The sequence below is a fragment of the Oncorhynchus mykiss genome, chromosome 1, assembly GCF_013265735.2.
Source record: "Oncorhynchus mykiss isolate Arlee chromosome 1, USDA_OmykA_1.1, whole genome shotgun sequence".
Classification (NCBI taxonomy): domain Eukaryota; kingdom Metazoa; phylum Chordata; class Actinopteri; order Salmoniformes; family Salmonidae; genus Oncorhynchus; species Oncorhynchus mykiss.
The window spans coordinates 7,780,434-7,802,764 of NC_048565.1; the positions used below are offsets into that span (position 1 = coordinate 7,780,434).

The 22,331-nt window shown below is 46.6% G+C and overlaps 1 protein-coding gene across 2 annotated transcripts in view; it reads left to right on the plus strand.

Moving 5' to 3' along the window:
- The window catches only part of LOC110528753 (calmodulin-regulated spectrin-associated protein 2), a 98,373-nt gene that overhangs the window by 38,872 nt on the left and 37,170 nt on the right, over positions 1-22,331 (plus strand). For both annotated transcript variants that reach the window (XM_036985747.1, XM_036985790.1), the window contains exons 3-4: positions 13,391-13,555; positions 17,836-17,916. In XM_036985747.1, the coding sequence (XP_036841642.1) occupies positions 13,391-13,555; positions 17,836-17,916 (246 nt within the window). The remainder of the gene's footprint in view (positions 1-13,390; positions 13,556-17,835; positions 17,917-22,331) is intronic.

A 22,331-nucleotide genomic window follows, 5' to 3' on the forward strand; every position in this document is an offset into this window, starting at 1 on the left:
ACTGTTGGAAGCATTGGAGTCCATTCCCTGACAAATTGAGGCTGTTCTGAGGGCAAAAGGGGGTGCAGCTCTGTATTAGGAAGGTGTTCCTAATGTTTAGTTCATTCGGTGGATATCTGTTGTTTTTTTGTCAGAATCGCTCAAGCTCAGTACATTTGGTTGGGAATCATTGATGGACAGCAATGTTCAAACATTTTCTCCGTTTTTTTTTCAACCAGATTTAAGTCAAGTAGGAGACCAGATCATTTGGGACACTCAACACCTCCTGGAAAGCCATTCTGGTGTGTCTTTAGCATAAAGATTTGGTAGTTGTCCTGTGGTTTTCAGAACACTATGTCAGGGTCTCCTCTAACTTACCTCTGCTCTTTTCATTTTTCTTATCATCCTGACAATCTCCCCAGTCCCTGCTGGTGACAAGCATACCCATAACGTGATGCTGCCACCACAATACATTATTTTTTCAACAAGGCCGTTAAGTAATGCTGCAAAACACCGCAAAGACATTACCTTTTTGGCTTAAATTAAAAACTGCAGGTTTGGGTCATATCCAATACAACACAACAGAGTGAAACCCTCTGTATTTTCAAGTATTGTGATGGCAGCATCATGTTATATGGGTATGTGTAACGGATGTGAAATGGCTAGCTAGTTAGCGGTGGTGCTAGTGTAATGGATGTGAAATGGCTAGCTAGTTAGCGGTGGTGCGCGCTAATAGCATTTCAATCGGTGACGTCACTTGCTCTGAGACTTTGAAGTAGTGGTTCCCCTTGCTCTGCAAGGGCCGCGGCTTTTGTGGAGCGATGGGTAACGATGCTTCGTGGGTGACTGTTGTTGATGTGTGCAGAGGCGAGACGAGGTTTGAATATTCCTATCTATCAATAATTCACAACCAAATTGAATGAGCTTGAGCAAATTAATTAAAAATGAAAAGCTGAAATGTCTTGAGTCAATAAGTATTCAACCCCTTTTTGTTATGGCAAGCCTAAATAAGTTCAGGAGTAAACATTTGCTTAGCAAGTCATATAATAAGTTGCATGGACTCACTCTGTGTGTGCTATATTAGTGTTTAACGTGATTTTTGAATGATCTACAGTAGAAAGTAAGAAAGCTTCGGATGACCCTGCCTGCTTGGTGTTCCCCTGTCTCTCACAGTGGGTCTTTTACCCACAGTTAGTGTGTATGTGTGCTTGCGAGCACGATTCTGCCTGCAGCTGCGAATGCACGAGAGAGAGAGAGAGAGAGAGAGAGAGAGAGAGAGAGAGAGAGAGAGAGAGAGAGAGAGAGAGAGAGAGAGAGAGAGAGAGAGAGAGAGAGAGAGAGAGAGAGAGAGAGAGAGAGAGAGAGAGAGAGAGAGAGAGAGAGAGAGAGAGAGAGAGAGAGAGAGAGAGAGAGAGAGAGAGAGAGAGAGAGAGAGAGAGAGAGAGAGAGAGAGAGAGAGAGAGAGAGAGAGAGAGAGAGAGAGAGAGAGAGAGAGAGAGAGAGAGAGAGAGAGAGAGAGAGTTGCTAAAAATCAGCAGTTAAAACCTCTTCAACTCTCTAACGAGCCGTTTCAAGCCTTTCCGATAGCACAGATTTCCCTACCAAACTGACAACCTTCAGTCGTCCAGCGTAGAGTGCTTTTGTGTGTAGAGAGAGACAGTGAGAGAGAGAGACAGAGAGATGTTGCTAGTATTGAATCGCTATAACCTTCTCTTCAAGAAGCATGGCGCCACACTGCATTATCTACATGTTTTAGTGTGTTCCCGTGCCAAATTCCGAGTAGAGAGTAACCTCAGAACTTCAGCAAGGTGAGGCCATTCTGAAGTGCCGGCCAGATGGAAGGCTCTCGAACTGAGGGTGTGGAGGGTGGGAGGTGTCGCCAACGACAGCCAGTGCCTACTTTTTGGTAGAGGTCACAGCTCTCCCAGTAGAGGTCACAGCTCTCCCAGTAGAGGTCACAGCTCTCCCAGTAGAGGTCACAGCTCTCCCAGTAGAGGTCACAGCTCTCCCAGTAGAGGTCACAGCTCTCCCAGTAGAGGTCACTGCTCTCCCAGTAGAGGTTACTATCAGGTCACAGCTTTCCCACTAGAGGTTACTAGCAGGTCACAGCTCTCCCAGTAGAGGTCACTGCTCTCCCAGTAGAGGTTACTATCAGGTTACTGCTCTCCCAGTAGAGGTGACTGCTCTCCCAGTAGAGGTTACTAGCAGGTTACTGCTCTCCCAGTAGAGGTTACTGCTCTCCCAGTAGAGGTTACTGCTCTCCTAGTAGAGGTTACTATCAGGTCACAGCTCTCCCAGTAGAGGTTACTGCTCTCCCAAACGAGATTACTGCTCTCCCAGTAGAGGTTACTAGCAGGCCTCTTATACACAACAAACGTTTGTTCAACCACTTAAACATTGTCATGTATCACCCAGATCACATGGCAGACTGAGACTGTACATATTTGCCCCTCATTTGTACTCTGTTTAAGCTGGTTTCAATGAAGGGTTGTCTGTTATGCTTTGTCTTCCCAACGGCTCTATAGGAAGGTATGCGAACAGCTCTGCAGCAAAATACACATATGGGTCATGTTCATTGAGCAAACAGAAGAAACTGCACTCTACTACCTGGACTTGAACTAATGCATGTTTTTTTTATTTGACATTTGTTTGTGGAACTTAACGAACACATCCCAGCAGTGATTTAGCCTGGCAGTAAAATATGGATATTGACAACGGGGGAGCATCTCTTACCACAGAGGAAATATAGATGTAATCAGTTTAAAGGATAAAGCAAAATGCACCTCTGTGCTGCTGTGGCTAGTATTTCTCCCCTTTTTCAGGGGCGTAACATAGAGCCGGCAGTTCTAGCACATAATACGCTAATACTAGTGCTAATGCCAAAAGGGATATTGTCAGTAATCCTCATTTTAGCTCATGTCTGACTTAGCCTGAGATGAGCATACAAGAATGTCCCAGTTCATTTAGGAGGGCATCTTGTTTTAGGGGGGGAAAGGGCATCTTGTTTTAGGAGGAAAAGGGCATCTTGTTTTAGGGGGGAAAAGGGCATCTTGTTTTAGGAGGAAAAGGGCATCTTGTTTTAGGGGGGAAAATGGCATCTTGTTTTAGGGGGAAAAGGGCATCTTGTTTTTGGAGGAAAAGGGCGTCTTGTTTTAGGAGGAAAATGGCATCTTGTTTTAGGAGGAAAAGGGCATCTTGTTTTAGGGGGAAAAGGGCATCTTGTTTTAGGAGGAAAAGGGCATCTTGTTTTAGGGGGGAAAAGGGCATCTTGTTTTAGGGGGGAAAAGGGCATCTTGTTTTAGGAGGAAAAGGGCATCTTGTTTTAGGGTGGAGGAAAAGGGCATCTTGTTTTAGGAGGAAAAGGGCATCTTGTTTTAGGAGGAAAAGGGCATCTTGTTTTAGGAGGAAAAGGGCATCTTGTTTTTGGAGGAAAAGGGCATCTTGTTTTAGGAGGAAAAGGGCATCTTGTTTTAGGAGGAAAAGGGCATCTTGTTTTAGGAGGAAAAGGGCATCTTGTTTTAGGAGGAAAAGGGCATCTTGTTTTAGGAGGAAAAGGGCATCTTGTTTTAGGGGGAAAAGGGCATCTTGTTTTAGGAGGAAAATGGCATCTTGTTTTAGGGTGGAGGAAAAGGGCATCTTGTTTTAGGAGGAAAATGGCATCTTGTTTTAGGAGGAAAAGGGCATCTTGTTTTAGGAGGAAAAGGGCATCTTGTTTTAGGAGGAAAAGGGCATCTTGTTTTAGGAGGAAAAGGGCATCTTGTTTTAGGAGGAAAAGGGCATCTTGTTTTAGGGTGGAGGAAAAGGGCATCTTGTTTTTGGAGGAAAAGGGCATCTTGTTTTAGGGGGGAAAAGGGCATCTTGTTTTTGGAGGAAAAGGGCATCTTGTTTTAGGAGGAAAAGGGCATCTTGTTTTAGGAGGAAAATGGCATCTTGTTTTAGGAGGAAAAGGGCATCTTGTTTTAGGAGGAAAAGGGCATCTTGTTTTAGGAGGAAAAGGGCATCTTGTTTTAGGGGGAAAAGGGCATCTTGTTTTAGGAGGAAAATGGCATCTTGTTTTACGGGGAAAAGGGCATCTTGTTTTAGGAGGAAAAGGGCGTCTTGTTTTAGGGGGAAAAGGGCATCTTGTTTTAGGGGGAAAAGGGCATCTTGTTTTAAGGTGGAGGAAAAAGGCATCTTGTTTTAGGGTGGAGGAAAAAGGCATCTTGTTTTAGGGGGGAGGAAAAAGGCATCTTGTTTTAGGGGGGAGGAAAAAGGCATCTTGTTTTAGGGGGGAGGAAAAAGGCATCTTGTTTTAGGGGGGAGGAAAAAGGCATCTTGTTTTAGGGGGGAGGAAAAAGGCATCTTGTTTTAGGGGGGAGGAAAAAGGCATCTTGTTTTAGGGGGGAGGAAAAAGGCATCTTGTTTTAGGGGGGGGGGAAAGGCATCTTGTTATAGGGGGGAGGAAAAAGGCATCTTGTTTTAGGGGGGAGGAAAAAGGCATCTTGTTTTAGGGGGGAGGAAAAAGGCATCTTGTTTTAGGAGGAAAAGGGCATCTCGTTTTAGGGTGGAGGCGGCATCTCGTTTTAGGGTGGAGACGGCATCTCGCCTTAGGAGGTGGAGGCGCGGCATCTCGCCTTAGGAGGTGGAGGCGCGGCATCTCGCCTTAGGAGGTGGAGGCGCGGCATCTCGCCTTAGGAGGTGGAGGCGCGGCATCTCGCCTTAGGAGGTGGAGGCGCAGCATCTCGCCTTAGGAGGTGGAGGCTCGTCATCTCACCTTAGGAGGTGGAGGCGCGTCATCTCGCCTTAGGAGGTGGAGGCGCGGCATCTCGCTTTTTGGGGAAAAGGCTGTTTGTTAAAGGGAGAAAGGCCATCTTGTTTTAGGCAACAGTTTCGCCTACTCGAGTGAAAGAGGCTAACCGACTCTGAAGTCAAACTGGAATCTACATCCCTCTCTCCTTTCCCTCCCTTCCTCCCCCCTCCATCTTTCCTGGGTCCAGCTGCTGTAGCTCCATTACAATGGGGGTTATACAGTAGGGCTTGGACTTAAAGTGCGCTAAAGGGCTCAATCATAGAATTGTTCTGGGATGAACCTGGGCCTAGATATTATTTAGGATCCGGATATGGTTTCCATTCTATTTAGTTAGAATACCTCATGATAATCTTCAGACCATACTATTTACAGAGAGAGTTATCATCAATATTTTTCATAGCGGTCTATTTACCATGACAAAACCATGCTGGCACTAAGACTGCACTCAAGCGAGCTGTATATGGCCATAAGCCAACATTCAGAGGGTGTTTCTGGTGGCCGGTGTATTTAAAAAAATAATAATAATTTAACGTTAAAAAAAATGTGTTTTATTTTTTTTATTTAAAATTACACAGACAACAAACAGACAGACCCACACAAACATCAGCGACATCACACCTGTCCTGACTAGAGGTCGACCTCTAGTCCTGACCCACATGTTCACACTGTACCCATCTCCAACGCCTGCAAGACTTTGCCACATAATAATGCATTTGATTCTTCTATCATCCCAGCAATGGAGGATCACTTGATTTCCAGTTAAGTAAAAAAATAAAAATACAAATTGATTAATGAGAAAAGTATGGTAAATTTACATCGTAAAACTTCTGACAGCCAACTTTCTAACTCCGCCCATAACTTTTGGACTTTATACCACTCCCAGAAGGCATGAATTATCGAATCGTTGTTAATTGTATACTTAAGACATAGCTCTGCCATTATGCTGTAGAATGTATTAATTTTGACTCTTGTGTAATAAATTCTATTCATTCGTTTATACTGGATTAATCCTACATGTTTGTTAACTGTAGTTGTGTTAGTTATGTTCCAACACTCCCTCCATCTTGTGCCAATATCAGTTTTTAAGTCTTGGTTCCAATAGTTCATATTTTTTGTATAGGCTCAGTTTGATAGTTCATATTTTTTGTATAGACTCAGTTTGATAGTTCATATTTTTTGTATAGGCTCAGTTTGATAGTTCATATTTTTTGTATAGGCTCAGTTTGATAGTTCATATTTTTTTCTGAGAGGTTGTGAGTTGGACAGGCTCTCTGCAAGGTTTTGTATATTTTACCTATCATATGAACATCCTTTTCTTTTTCTGGCTCAAATAGGATTCTCTCAACATTGCTTAAAAGATTTCAGATCGACATTTCGTGATGTAAAACTTTTAAGTTGGCATGTATTTGAAAAAGTCTACATTGGTCAGTCCAAATTGGCGTTGCCAGCAATTTTAATACAGGGAAAATGAAATCCGTCTCAACTCACTTTAACCAGCATGTCATCTGTGCAACTAGAGGTGACAAAACTCTAGAATACCTTTATTCCGCATGCAAGGCCCTCCCTTTGGCAAATCAGACCATAACTCTATCCTCCTTTCTGCTCACAAGCAAAAACTCAAACAGGAAGTACCAGTGAAGTGGATGGTAAGCTACAGGACTGTTTCGCTGGCCCAGACTGGAGTATGTTCCGAGATTCATCCGATCCCTTTTCAACCTATCCCTGACCCAGTCTGTAATACCAATTTGTTTCAAGCAGACCACCATAGTTCGCGTGCCCAAGGATGCCAAGGTAACCTACCTAAAATGACTACCCGCTATAGCCATGAAATACTTTGAAAGGCTGGTCATGGCTCACATCAACACCATCATCCCAGACACCCTGGACCCACTCCAATTAGCATACCGCCCCAACAGATCTACATACAAATCAAATCAAATCACACAAGGAGTACCTATGCTGTTCACTGACTATAGCTCAGCATTCAACAACATAGTCCCCTCCAAGCATATCACCAAGTTCAGGACCCTGGAACAGAACACCTACCTGTACAACTGGATCCTGGTCGACCACCCCCAGGCGCCGAAGGTAGGCAAAAACCCATTCGACACACTGACCATCAACACAGAGGCCCATCAGGGGTGTGTTCTTAGTACCCTCCTGTACTCCTTGTACGAAAGGCTGTGAAGAAATAGTAGTTATCATAGTAGAATAGATAAAGTTAATAATATCAGCGCTGTAGCTCCGCCCACCTGTGAAGTGGAGTAGAGCATGGAGGCGATCTCCAGCTCAGTGAACGTTAGCTCAAAGAGGTGTCAAGTGAGAGACAGTTCCAGCTCCTGTGTTTTCCCACTAGTTAGCTCTCGCTGTGTTAGCCAAGGCCCGTGTGTGTCCTTGCTGAAGTGTAAGTACATATTTTAATATCTTTCACATGTTTATTTAAATTTTTTACATTTTACATTTTTGTAATTTAGTAGACACTCATCCAGAGCGACTTACAGGAGCAATTAGGGTGAAGTGCCTTGCTCATCGACAGAATTTTAACCTAGTTAGTTTGGGGATTCGACGCTCGGGGATTCGATGCTCTTGTCCCCTGTTATTTTGTTTATATGCCCTGTAATTCTATAGATGTTATATCGTTTATGTGGGTATTGCATTTTATTTCAGTGTTTAGAGCTATTGAGTTCGTTATGCAGTTGTAGCCCTCTACTGAAGATGGCGGTGCTAATCCGTGGCATTATACCACCTCAACCATAGTCCTCTGTGTTGTCATCGGTGCCCTTATCATGGGAGACAACACCAAGTAAAACACAGCCTAAAGATTATACAGTCCACCAAGTCCTCAGTTACACTGCCTTTTCGAATGTATGAAAGTGTGTGTGTGTGCATGTTATGTGTGTGTGTGGGAGTATGTAGTGTGTGTGTGTGTGTGTGGGAGTATGTTGTGTGTGTGTGTGTGTGTGTGTGTGGGAGTATGTAGTGTGTGTGTGTGTGTGTGGGAGTATGTTGTGTGTGTGTGTGTGTGTGTGTGTGGGAGTATGTTGTGTGTGTGTGTGTGTGTGGGAGTATGTAGTGTGTGTGTGTGTGTGCATGTTATGTGTGTGTGTGTGGGAGTATGTAGTGTGTGTGTGTGTGTGTGGGAGTATGTAGTGTGTGTGTGTGTGTGTGTGTGTGGGAGTATGTAGTGTGTGTGTGGGAGTATGTTGTGTTAGGGTGTCAGTGTAAGTATGTGTGACTGTGTAGGAGTCCAGTGTGCAAGAGAGTTAGTGCAAAAAAGGGTGAATGCCGGTAGTCTGTGTAGCTATTTACAGTGGTTCTTCCTTTAGAAGTTTTGAGCCCGTTAGTGGTAGATGGTGTCATTCTGTCATTGCACCACACTATCACAAGGGGGAGTTGTAATGCTTATATCTATCGGTAGTCTAAACTATGGCACAAATTGACTATCTTTTCGTAAATTAATGGAGGTGTTTTCAGTCTGAGAGTCTCTTCTCTGGCACTAGAGTCCTGCATCAGGCAACAACAACAACTGTCGGTGGTCCTGGAGTTCAGCGAGAACTTGGGGGAATTATGCTTGACATTTTCGAAAAATTGGCACGGTGGGCTTTTTGTTTCTCTCCCTCTAAAAACTGAAATAAATTATTCTAAATAACAACCTGGCTTTATTTACAAATGAGTAGGAGTGTTTCACCCCATGTTCAATAATGGCCTTAGCTTCTACCCCCAAGCCATTTGGGGCGGCAGGGTAGCCTAGTGGTTGGACTAGTAACCGGAAGGTTGCAAGTTCAAATCCCCGAGCAGTGGGTTAACTGCCCCTGAACAGGCAGTTAACCCACTGTTCCTAGGCCGTCATTGAAAATAAGAATTTGTTCTTAACTGACTTGCCTAGTTAAATAAAGGTAAAATAAAATAAAAAAATAAAGACTCCTCAACAGCTAATCAAACTGCTATCTAGACCCCTATTGTATGCTGCTGCTATTATCTGTGCATAGTCACTTTAACTCTACCTACCCCCCTGTATATAGCCTCCGCATTGACTCTGTACTGGTACCTCCTGTATATAGCCTCCACATTGACTCTGTACTGGTACCCCCCTGTATATAGCCTCCACATTGACTCTGTACTGGTACCCCCCTGTATATAGCCTCCACGTTGACTCTGTACTAGTACCCCCTGTATATAGCCTCCACATTGACTCTGTACTGGTACCTCCTGTATATAGCCTCCACATTGACTCTGTACTGGTACCCCCTGTATATAGCCTCCACATTGACTCTGTACTAGTACCCCCTGTATATAGCCTCCACATTGACTCTGTACTGGTACCCCCCTGTATATAGTCTCCACATTGACTCTGTACTGGTACCTCCTGTATATAGCCTCCACATTGACTCTGTACTGGTACCCCCCTGTATATAGCCTCCACATTGACTCTGTACTAGTACCCCCTGTATATAGCCTCCACATTGACTCTGTACTGGTACCCCCCTATATATACAGTGAATGCAAAAGTATTCATCCCTTTTGGCGTTTTTCCTTTTTCCTTGCATTACAACCTGTAATTTAAATATATTTTTATTTGGATTTCATGTAATGGACATACACAAAATAGTACAAATTGCTAAGTGAAAAAAATGATTTGGTACCGGACTTGACGCTCTGGTACCGCTTGCCGTGTGGTAGCAGAGAGCACAGTCTATGACTAGGGTTGCTGCAGTCTTTTGACAATTTGTAGGGCCTTCCTCTGACACCGCCTGATATAGAGGTCCTGGATGGCAGGAAGCTTGGCCCCAGTGATGTACTGGGCTGTTTGCACTACCCTCTGTAGTGCCTTGCAGTCAGAGGCCGAGCAGTTGCCATACCAGGCAGTGATGCAACCAGTAAGGATGCTCTCGATGGTGCAGCTGTAGAACCTTTTGAGGATCTGAGGACCCATGCCAAATCTTTTCAGTCTTCTGAGGAGGAAAAGGCTTTGTCGTGCCCTCTTCACGACTGTCTTGGTGTGTTTGGAATGACTAGAATGTAAATAGTATATTAGTACAGTGGGACCATTCATTGTAAGGTTAAGTGTGATGAATTGAGTTAGTGCATGGAAAAACTCAAAGCGTGTGCACATAATTACGTGCTGTAAATATTTGGAAGTAGGACTCCTCTTATGAACATTTGGAGGACATACTTGCTCCTGGTCTGTTAGTGCTGTATAGCCTGGTTCCTGGTCTGTTAGTGCTGTTCAGCCTGGTTGCTGGTCTGTTAGTGCTGTATAGCCTGGTTCCTGGTCTGTTAGTGCTGTACAGCCTGGTTTCTGGTCTGGTAGTGCTGTATAGCCTGGTTCCTGGTCTGGTGGGCTGTACGGCCTGGTTCCTGGTAAGTTTAGCTTCTGTACAGCCTGGTTCCTGGTATGTCAGTGCTGTATAGCCTGGTTCCTGGTCTGGTAGTGCTGTATAGCCTGGTTCCTGGTCTGGTAGTGCTGTATAGCCTGGTTCCTGGTCTGGTAGTGCTGTATGGCCTGGTTCCTGGTCTGGGGGGGGGGGGGGGGGGGTCTGTGAATCAGTGTATGACCCTGCAGCACATGGCTGTCAGAGCCAGTCCAGCCACTCAAATCAAATCCAAATCAAATTTATTTATATAGCCCTTCGTACATCAGCTGATATCTCAAAGTGCTGTACAGAAACCCAGCCTAAAACCCCAAAGAGCAAGCAATGCAGGTGTAGAAGCACTGTGGCTAGGAAAAACTCCCCAGATAGGCCAAAACCTAGAGAGGAACCAGGCTATGTGGGGTGGCCAGTCCTCTTCTGGCTGTATCGGGTGGAGATTATAACAGAACATGGCCAAGATGTTCAAATGTTCATAAATGACCAGCATGGCCAAATAATAATAATCACAGGCAGAACAGTTGAAACTGGAGCAGTAGCACGGCCAGGTGGACTGGGGACAGCAAGGAGTCATCATGTCAGGTAGTCCTGAGGCATGGTCCTAGGGCTCAGGTCCTCCGAGTGAGAGAAAGAAAGAAAGAGGGAATTAGAGAGAGCATACTTAAATTCACACAGGACACTGGATAGGACAGGAGAAGTACTCCAGATATAACAAACTGACCCTAGCCCCCCGACACATAAACTACTGCAGCATAAATACTGGAGGCTGAGACAGGAGGGGTCAGGAGACACTGTGGCCCCATCCGATGACACCCCCGGACAGGGCCAAACAGGAAGTTTGAGGGATATCTTCAACCACCAACTTACCATCCTGAGTCAAGGCCGAGTATAGCCCACAAAGATCTCCGCCACGGCACAACCCAAGGGAGGGCGCCAACCCAGACAGGAAGATCACATCAGTGACTCAACCCACTCAAGTGACGCACCCCTCCTAGGGACGGTATGAAAGAGCCCTAGTAAGCTAGTGACTCAGCCCCTGTAATAGGGTTAGAGGCAGAGAATCCCAGTGGAAAGAGGGGAACCGGCCAGGCAGAGACAGCAAGGGCGGTTCGTTGCTCCAGAGCCTTTCCGTTCACCTTCACACTCCTGGGCCAGACTACACTCAATCATATGACCCACTGAAGAGATGAGTCTTCAGTAAAGACTTAAAGGTTGAGACCGAGTTTGCGTCTCTGACATGGGTAGGCAGACCATTCCATAAAAATGGAGCTCTATAGGAGAAAGCCCTGCCTCCAGCTGTTTGCTTAGAAATTCTAGGGACAATTAGGAGGCCTGCGTCTTTTGACCGTAGCGTACGTGTAGGTATGTACGGCAGGACCAAATCGGAAAGATAGGTAGGAGCAAGCCCATGTAATGCTTTGTAGGTTAGCAGTAAAACCTTGAAATCAGCCCTTGCCTTAACATCACCCCGAGAATACCATCCCTACAGTGAAGCATGGTGGTGGCAGCATCATGCTGTGGGATGTTTTTCGTCGGCAGGGACTGGGAAACTGGTCAGAATTGAAGGAATGATCGATGGCGCTAAATACAGGGAAATTCTTGAGGGAAACCTGTTTCAGTCTTCCAGAGATTTGAGATTGGGACGGAGATTCACCGTCCAGCAGGACAATGACCCTGAGCATAATGCTAAAGCAACACTTGAGTGGTTTAAGGGGAAACATTTAAATATCTTGGAATGGCCTAGTAAAATAATCTGAGAATCTGTGGTATGACTTAAAGATTGCTATACACCAGCAGAACCCATCTAACTTGAAGGAGCTGGAGCAGTTTGGCCTTTGAAGAACAGGCATTTATCCCAGTGGCTAGATGTGCCAAGCTTATAGAGACATACCCCAAGAGACTTGCAGCTGTAATTGCTGCAAAAGGTGGCTCTACAAGGTATAGACTTTGGGGGGGGGGGGGGGGGGGGAATAGTTGTGCACCCTCAAGTTTGCAGTTTTTTTTGTCCAACTTTTCTTGTTTGTTTCACAATAAAAAATATTTTGCATCTTCAAAGTGGTAGGCATGTTATGTAAATCAAATGATACAAACCCCCCAAATATATATATTTTAATTCCAGGTTGTAAGGCAACAAAATAGGAAAAATGTCAAGGGGGGTGAATACTTTCGCAAGCCACTGTACATTGTATTACTGTACTAGAGATACATGACATTACTGTACTAGAGATGCATGATATTACTGTACTACTGTGGTTGAGACAGACACACTCAACTCCTGACCCAGGCTGCAGGCTTGGTGTAGGCTTCTCTCTCTATCTCGCTCTCCCTTCAGGGTGTGAGAACACAAAGTTAATTGGGTCGCTGAATGAGGGATGGACCCAAGTGTTTTCAGGGCAACAGCCACTGGGGAACGGCCAACTGAGAACTGCTAGACTCTATGTGGAGGAGGGGTAGCTAGGACTCCATGGTTCAATTCCATTCCCATAACTTGCTCCCTTACCTCGTTTTGTAGATTGGATAGATCTTGATGGGTCTAATCAAGGTTGCAATAGCTCCACCCACCCTTCTGATAGGCCAGGTTTAGCTTCCACCATATTCCATACTCTTCTAGGGCTTTTCCAATATAGTGTTTAACACGGGTGCTTGAGGTTTATTTACACGGGTGCTTGGGGTTTTATTTACACGGGTGCTTGGGGTTTTATTTACACGGGTGCTTGGGGTTTTATTTACACGGGTGCTTGGGGTTTATTTACACGGGTGCTTGGGGTCTTATTTACACGGGTGCTTGGGGTTTTATTTACACGGGTGCTTGGGGTTTTATTTACACGGGTGCTTGGGGTTTTATTTACACGTGCTTGGGGTTTTACTTACACGGGTGCTTGGGGTTTTATTTACACGGGTGCTTGGGGTCTTATTTACACGGGTGCTTGGGGTCTTATTTACACGGGTGCTTGGGGTCTTATTTACACGGGTGCTTGGGGTTTATTTACACCGGTGCTTGGGGTTTACACTGGTGTTTTTGTGCCTGGCCCAAAAAACGTATAGGTTCGTGGTACCAGTTAACAAGTGTATAGGGAGCAAGGCAGCTACCGGAGTAACCGATTAGAACGTGTCCCCATGATTAATTCCCTACTAAGGAGGCTACTAGAGTAACCCGATTAGAACGTGTCCCCATGATGAATTCCCTACTAACATCACTGACCTAAAGCCTTTTCAGATCCACAATTACCTCGTTTCCTGTTTCCCCTGTCAGAGTGCCCACCTGGCGATGATGGACACGCTGATGATGGCGTACACGGTGGAGACGGTGAGTGTGGAGAAGGTGGTGGCGTGCGTCCTTCGGTACTCCTCCCACCACGATGAAGATGCAGACACACCGTACGACACAGAGGACGCCGTGACCAGCTGGATCAACAAGGTATTTACCTGCACGGCATTCTAACACACACCCATACACACAAATAGGACCACCTACAGTCTAGACCAGCTGGGTCATATATTTGTTCCCTTTTCACACTACTGAGCTGAGCTGTACTGCACAGCATCTTGCTACTTTGCTTCTGTCCGTCTCTTTCCCCCTCTGCAGGACAAGCGACACACTCTTTCCCCCTCTGCAGGACAGGCGACACTCTTTCCCCCTCTGCAGGACAGGCGACACTCTTTCCCCCTCTGCAGGACAAGCGACACTCTCTTTAAATGATCCCCCCCCCCCCCACACCCTGTATGAATAAATGAAAATAATCAAAGGGATGGGGCCAAGGGAAAAGGCTAGGGGGTGAATTGGGACAGACTGTGCATGTTGTTCTGTGTGGGGGCGGTCTTGCACTGGGCCTGTCTCTGTGACAGCGGAGGGGGGAGTGTTAGGGTGCGTCCCACAGGGCCCTGGTCAAATATAGTGCTCTATATAGGGGACAGGGAGATGCTGCCTTAGTGTGAGTGAGATGCTGCCTTAGTGTGAGTGAGATGCTGCCTTAGTGTGAGTGAGATGCTGCCTTAGTGTGAGTGAGATGCTGCCTTAGTGTGAGTGAGATGCTGCCTTAGTGTTAGTGAGATACTGTCTTAGTGTGAGTGAGATGCTGTCTTAGTGTGAGTGAGATGCTGTCTTAGTGTGAGTGAGATGCTGTCTTAGTGTGAGTGAGATGCTGTCTTAGTGTGAGTGAGATGCTGCCTTAGTGTTAGTGAGATGCTGCCTTAGTGTGAGTGAGATGCTGCCTTAGTGTTAGTGAGATGCTGCCTTAGTGTTAGTGAGATGCTGCCTTAGTGTTAGTGAGATGCTGCCTTAGTGTTAGTGAGATGCTGCCTTAGTGTTAGTGAGATGCTGTGTTAGTGAGATGCTGCCTTAGTGTTAGTGAGATGCTGCCTTAGTGTTAGTGAGATACTGTCTTAGTGTGAGTGAGATGCTGTCTTAGTGTGAGTGAGATGCTGTCTTAGTGTGAGTGAGATGCTGTCTTAGTGTGAGTGAGATGCTGTCTTAGTGTGAGTGAGATGCTGTCTTAGTGTGAGTGAGATGCTGCCTTAGTGTGAGTGAGATGCTGCCTTAGTGTGAGTGAGATGCTGCCTTAGTGTTAGTGAGATGCTGCCTTAGTGTTAGTGAGATGCTGCCTTAGTGTTAGTGAGATGCTGCCTTAGTGTTAGTGAGATGCTGTGTTAGTGAGATGCTGCCTTAGTGTTAGTGAGATGCTGCCTTAGTGTTAGTGAGATGCTGCCTTAGTGTGAGTGAGATGCTGCCTTAGTGTGAGTGAGATGCTGCCTTAGTGTGAGTGAGATGCTGCCTTAGTGTGAGTGAGATGCTGCCTTAGTGTTAGTGAGATGCTGCCTTAGTGTTAGTGAGATGCTGCCTTAGTGTGAGTGAAATACTGCCTTAGTGTTAGTGAGATGCTGCCTTAGTGTTAGTGAGATGCTGCCTTAGTGTTAGTGAGTGCTGTGTTAGTGAGATGCTGCCTTAGTGTTAGTGGATGCTGCCTTAGTGTTAGTGAGTGCTGTGTTAGTGAGATGCTGCCTTAGTGTGAGTGAGATGCTGCCTTAGTGTGAGTGAGATGCTGCCTTAGTGTGAGTGAGATGCTGCCTTAGTGTGAGTGAGATGCTGCCTTAGTGTGAGTGAGATGCTGCCTTAGTGTGAGTGAGATGCTGCCTTAGTGTGAGTGAGATGCTGCCTTAGTGTTAGTGAGATGCTGCCTTAGTGTTAGTGAGATGCTGCCTTAGTGTGAGTGAAATACTGCCTTAGTGTTAGTGAGATGCTGCCTTAGTGTTAGTGAGATGCTGCCTTAGTGTTAGTGAGTGCTGTGTTAGTGAGATGCTGCCTTAGTGTTAGTGGATGCTGCCTTAGTGTTAGTGAGTGCTGTGTTAGTGAGATGCTGCCTTAGTGTTAGTGAGTGCTGTGTTAGTGAGATGCTGCCTTAGTGTTAGTGGATGCTGCCTTAGTGTTAGTGAGATGCTGCCTTAGTGTGAGTGAGATGCTGCCTTAGTGTGAGTGAGATGCTGCCTTAGTGTGAGTGAGATGCTGCCTTAGTGTGAGTGAGATGCTGCCTTAGTGTGAGTGAGATGCTGCCTTAGTGTGAGTGAGATGCTGCCTTAGTGTGAGTGAGATGCTGCCTTAGTGTGAGTGAGATGCTTCCTTAGTGTGAGTGAGATTCTGCCTTAGTGTGTACTGGGTTGTACTGGTCCTTACATTCCTCTGTACTGGGCCTTACATTCCTCTGTACTGGGCCTTACATTCCTCTGTACTGGGCCTTACATTCCTCTGTACTGGGCCTTACAATCTTCTGTACTGGGCCTTACATTCCTCTGTACTGGGCCTTACAATCTTCTGTACTGGGCCTTACATTCCTCTGTACTGGGCTTTACATTCCTCTGTACTGGGCCTTACATTCCTCTGTACTGGGCCTTACATTCCTCTGTACTGGGCTTTACATTCCTCTGTACTGGGCCTTACATTCCTCTGTACTGGGCCTTACATTCCTCTGTACTGGGCCTTACAATCCTCTGTACTGGGCTTTACATTCCTCTGTACTGGGCCTTACATTCCTCTGTACTGGGCTTTACATTCCTCTGTACTGGGCCTTACATTCCTCTGTACTGGGCCTTACATTCCTCTGTACTGGGCTTTACATTCCTCTGTACTGGGCCTTACATTCATCTGTACTGGGCCTTACATTCCTCTATACTGGGCCTTACATTCCTCTGCTGGGAACACTGGGTGGCGTCCAGCTCTGGCCTGCTGGAGACCCAAATACTAAAACACACAGTCTTAGATACTATCTTACCTATTTACACACACACACACCGTTCCACACCTGTACACAGACATTATTTATTTCTATTTCACCTCTATTTAACCAGGTAGACCAGATCACCTTTATTTAACCAGGTAGGCCAGTTGAGAACAAGTTCTCATTTACAACTGCGACCTGGCCAAGATAAAACAAAGCAGTGCGACACAAACAACAACACCGAGTTACACATGAAATAAACAAACATATAGTAAATAATACAGTAGAAAAAGTATATATACAGTGTGTGCAAATGAGGTAAGATAAGGGAGGTAAGGAAATAAATAGGCCATACTGGCGAAAAATTACAATTTAGCAATTAAACACTGGAGTGATACATGTGCAGAAGATGAATGTGCAAGTAGAGATATTGGGGTGCAAAGTAGCAAAATAAATAAATAACAGTATTGGGATGGGCTATTTACAGATGGGCTATGAACAGGTGCAGTGATCTGTGAGCTGCTCTGACAGCTGGTGCTTGAAGTTAGTGAGGGAGATATGAGTCTCTAGCTTCAGTCATTTTTGCAGTTCGTTCCAGTCATTGGCTGCAGAGAACTGTAAGGAAAGGTGGCCAAAGGAGGAATTGGCTTTGTGGGTGACCAGTGAAATATACCTGCTGGAGTGCGTGCTACGGGTGGGTGCTGCTATGGTGACCAGTGAGCTGAGAGAAGGCGGAGCTTTTCCTAGCAGAGACTTATAGATGACCTGGAGCCAGCGGGTTTGGTGACGAATATGACGCAAACGCCAGCCAACGAGAGCATAGAGGTCGCAGTGGTGGGTAGTATATGGTGGTTTGGTGACAAAACGGATGGCACTGTGATAGACTGCATCCAATTTGCTGAGTATTGTTGGCTATTTTGTGAACGAAGTCGAGGATCGGTTGGATGGTCAGTTTTACAAGGGTATGTTTGGCAGCATGAGTGAAGGATGCTTTGTTGCGAAATAGGAAGCCGATTCTAGATTTAATTTTGGATAATCATATAGACACATGACACGACACAACACACACACACACACACACACACACACACACACACACACACACACACACACTGGTGTTGTCATGGAATCTTTCGGGGAAAGCATGTGGCACACTGAAGACATTGATAACCTTTGAACTCCAATAATGTATCTTTCAACTACAGGGATATTTTTATTCATTTTATTTTATTTCACCTTTATTTAACTAGGCAAGTCAAATTGCTGGAAGGTTTGTAAAGCTTTTGAAGGGACTTTTGTAAACCTTTCTTATATCATAGTTGTGACATTCTTACATGACAGTAAGAAAATAAAACAGGTTAAATACCATAACTGAGAGAAACATATTTCGGTTGGCAATGTATTGTGGTAAAACAAGATTCTGTACAGTCAACGGTCATGGAAGCCCTCCAATTAACAAGATAATTCACTCTCTCCCTCTTTTAATCAGGTAAATGAGTATTTGAAGGATATCATTGGTCAGGAGCGGAGGAGAGAAAGGAAGAGAGCTGAGCTTGTTGGCAGGCCAGGGGTGAGTGTCTCCTCCTCTCTTCTTCGGCCTTCTTTCCTACTCACTCCACTCCATCCTTTTTATTCTGGTTTTAGGAGCATCTTCTACATTTCAATGACCTGGTCTAACAGTTAGATATGCATATTCAATGTATGCATTTAATCATAGATTTTTTTTTTTTGCAATACAGATTCAAAACGGTTTGAATTGGAATTAAATTTTTGACATTACAAATGGGACATTATTGTATTCAAATTCAATCTCTGCTGTCACTAACGTCATTCCATATTTAAGCCTCAATATTTATATGTTATGTTATAGCAGCACCAGGCAAGCTCATTGTCAACATGAACAGCATGATATGTCTATGCAATGCCCTTACTCAGCTTGGTCCCAGATCTGTTTGTGGTGTCCTGCCAACTCCTCTGTATATTGTCATGCCCCATTGGCACAAACTGATCTGGGACCAGGCTACTTTCTCTCCTGTACTTTCTTCACACACCACACAGTGAAAAATGTCAAGTCCTTTCAATGCTACTTACAAGACAAGTCATTTAGTCTGGGGGACACACACAGGTCAAACAGGAAAGCAGACGACCTATCTAGGAGTTGTTGTGTCTAGCTAGCGTGTTTCATAAAACCTGCTACGTGAGGCTTCTCTGATGCCCTACGACAGGTTTTGTGCCAGCTGAATCATGCTCTTTGGCTCTGAACAATCATGTCATCAGGCAGGCTGGTTCAGTTTTATGGTCGGCTGAGCAGCAGGGTTGACATGGTAACATGGCCTCTGACACAGCACAACTGGCAAATGAGGGAGAAAGAGATGATGTCATCTTCTTTCCCTCCTCTTCCCTCATCTCCTTCCCTTCTTTCCCTCCTCTTCCCTCATCTCCTTCCCTTCTTTCCCTCCTCTTCCCTCATCTCCTTCCCTTCTTTCCCTCCTCTTCCCTAATCTCCTCTCCTTCTTTCCCTTGTTTCCTCTCTGGATTCCCCTCTTCGTTTTCACTCCCCTTCCTCTCCTCTCCCCCCCCATCCCATCCCATCCAACGTCTCTCCTCTCTTCTCTGCGTGCCCATCTAGAAATGTTTTTTATCAGCCTGTCCTGTTCGTAACCCCTGTCATGGCAGCTTGTCCTGGTCTTAACCCTGCCATGTTAGTGTGGCTAGGTCTGCCAGTGGCTGGGCCTGCCAGACTGTTCCCTCCTCTGCGTCACAACCCCTTTAGTGAACATGTTCTATGGAGAGAGAGAGATTGCATCTCTAAAGGAGTCTTGAGAAAAATCTTAGTATATAGTTCTCTGTGGCTGGCTGGCTGGCTGGCTGGCTGGCTGGCTGGCTGGCTGTGTGATATAGTTCTCTGGAGGAAATGTCACTGATGTCCCACCAGAATGTGCCTGCAGAGACCTGGCATGAAGTGGCTGTGTGGCTGGCTGTGTGGCTGGCTGTGTGTGTGTGTGTGTGTGTGTGTGTGTGTGTGTGTGTCTGTTCCCCACTCCACCCTGTCTAGAGGCGAAGATAGCGGCTGTTTGATGCTGATGTGAGCTGTCAGTGTACAGAGGCAGTCTCCTGCTCCCCCGCATGCCTGAACTGAACTCAACTGTCCCAGAGCTGTCCCTGGGCTGAACACCCATTGACCCCAGAACAGAGCTGTCCCTGGGCTGGACACCCATTGACCCCAGAACAGAGCTGTCCCTGGGCTGAACACCCATTGACCCCAGAACAGAGCTGTCCCTGGGCTGAACACCCATTGACCCCAGAACAGAGCTGTCCCTGGGCTGAACACCCATTGACCCCAGAACAGAGCTGTCCCTGGGCTGAACACCCATTGACCCCAGAACAGAGCTGTCCCTGGGCTGAACACCCATTGACCCCAGAACAGAGCTGTCCCTGGGCTGGACACCCATTGACCCCAGAACAGAGCTGTCCCTGGGCTGGACACCCATTGACCCCAGAACAGAGCTGTCCCTGGGCTGGACACCCATTGACCCCAGAACAGAGCTGTCCCTGGGCTGGACACCCATTGACCCCAGAACAGAGCTGTCCCTGGGCTGAACACCCATTGACCCCAGAACAGAGCTGTCCCTGGGCTGAACACCCATTGACCCCAGAACAGAGCTGTCCCTGGGCTGGACACCCATTGACCCCAGAACAGAGCTGTCCCTGGGCTGGACACCCATTGACCCCAGAACAGAGCTGTCCCTGGGCTGAACACCCATTGACCCCAGAACAGAGCTGTCCCTGGGCTGGACACCCATTGACCCCAGAACAGAGCTGTCCCTGGGCTGGACACCCATTGACCCCAGAACAGAGCTGTCCCTGGGCTGAACACCCATTGACCCCAGAACAGAGCTGTCCCTGGGCTGGACACCCATTGACCCCAGAACAGAGCTGTCCCTGGGCTGGACACCCATTGACCCCAGAACAGAGCTGTCCCTGGGCTGGACACCCATTGACCCCAGAACAGAGCTGTCCCTGGGCTGGACACCCATTGACCCCATTGGCTCTTTTGCACACCAATATTTCTACTTGCACATCATCATCTGCACATCCAGTGTTAATTTGCTAAATTGTAATTACTTTGCTACTATGGCCTATGTATTGCCTTACCACCTCATGCCATTTGCACACATATATATATATATATATATATGTGTATGTGTGTGTGTGTGTGTATATATATATATATATATATATATACGTATATAGACTTTCTTTTTTTCTATTGTGTTATTGACAGTACACTTGTTTTATTCCATGTGTAACTCTGTGTTGTTGTTTGTGTCGCACTGCTTTGCTTTATCTTGGCCAGGTCGCAGTTGTAAATGAGAACTTGTTCTCAACTGGCCTACCTGGTTAAATAAAGGTGAAATACATTTTTTTTCACTGCTAGGCTCCAGCCACTGCTAGGCTCCAGCCACTGCTAGACTCCAGCCACTGCTAGACTCCAGCCACTGCCACTTCCCAATACAGTACAATGTTCACCAGACCGATGTGCTTGTTGTTGAAAGCACTCTGTTCCTGTAACAATGTTACTGGCACATTATGTGTGTGTGTGTGTGTTAGCCTAGATGACACACAGATTAAGTAAGGGTTATTAACCCTACCCCCATCAACACAGAACGCACACACTCTCTCCCTTCCCTCTCTCGCTCCCTCCCTTCCCCTCTCGCTCCCTTCCCTCCCTCTCTCGCTCCCTTCCCTCTCTCTCTCGCTCCCTTCCCTCTCTCTCTCGCTCCCTTCCCTCTCTCTCTCGCTCCCTTCCCTCTCTCTCTCGCTCCCTTCCCTCTCTCTCTCGCTCTCTCGCTCCCTTCCCTCTCTCTCTCGCTCTCTCGCTCCCTTCCCTCTCTCTCTCGCTCTCTCGCTCCCTTCCCTCTCTCGCTCGCACCCTTCCCTCCCTCTCTCGCACCCTCCCTCTCTCTCTCTCTCGCTCCCTTCTCCCTCCCTCACTCCCTCCCCGGGCGCTGTGACCTAGATACTAGCTCCAGTCACTCCCAAAATCTGCCCTGCTCTTTGAGTCGCCGGTTTGGTTCAGGTCCGTGTACCCTGCCAGGACAGATGTGCTGCAGTCATCGGGACAAAGAAAAGCTGACTAGGGTGACCCAGGTTTTATTTTAAGCTGCAGCACAGTATGCTGGGAAACCAAACAGACACTGTCAATGCGAAGGCAATGGCAGAGCAGAGTAAAACACATCAGTAATCCTTTTAAGTTGCACATCTGTGCAGGATAAATTGAACATGTCTTTTTGAAGAGGAAGTGACTTGTCAGAGAGCGAGAGCAGGACAGCAAGTTGATTGATGTGGTGGACGGTTGGGATTAGGACCAAGCCTGAGAGCTCTTTAAAGGGGTTTCAGTGGTAGTCTTGGCTAGCTCTGTCTTTGCTGTGTGTTATCCCCAATTTAGCCCTCCCCTATAGCCCTGCCCTGTAGCCCTCCCCTATAGCCATGCCCTGTAGCCCTCCCCTATAGCCTTCCATAGCCCTGCCCTATAGCCCTGCCCTATAGCCTTCCATAGCCCTTCCCTATAGCCTTCCCCTATAGCCCTGCCCTATAGACTTCCCCTATAGCCCTGCCCTATAGCCTTCCCCTATAGCCCTGCCCTATAGCCTTCCCCTATAGCCCTGCCCTATAGCCTCCCATAGCCCTCCCCTATAGCCCTGCCCTATAGCCTTCCATAGCCCTCCCCTATAGACTTCCATAGCCCTGCCCTGTAGCCTCCTATAGCCCTGCCCTGTAGCCCTCCCCTATAGCCTTCCATAGCCCTGCCCTATAGCCCTGCCCTATAGCCTTCCATAGCCCTTCCCTATAGCCTTCCCCTATAGCCCTGCCCTATAGCCTTCCCCTATAGCCCTGCCCTATAGCCTTCCCCTATAGCCCTGCCCTATAGCCTTCTATAGCCCTGCCCTATAGCCTCCCATAGCCCTCCCCTATAGCCCTGCC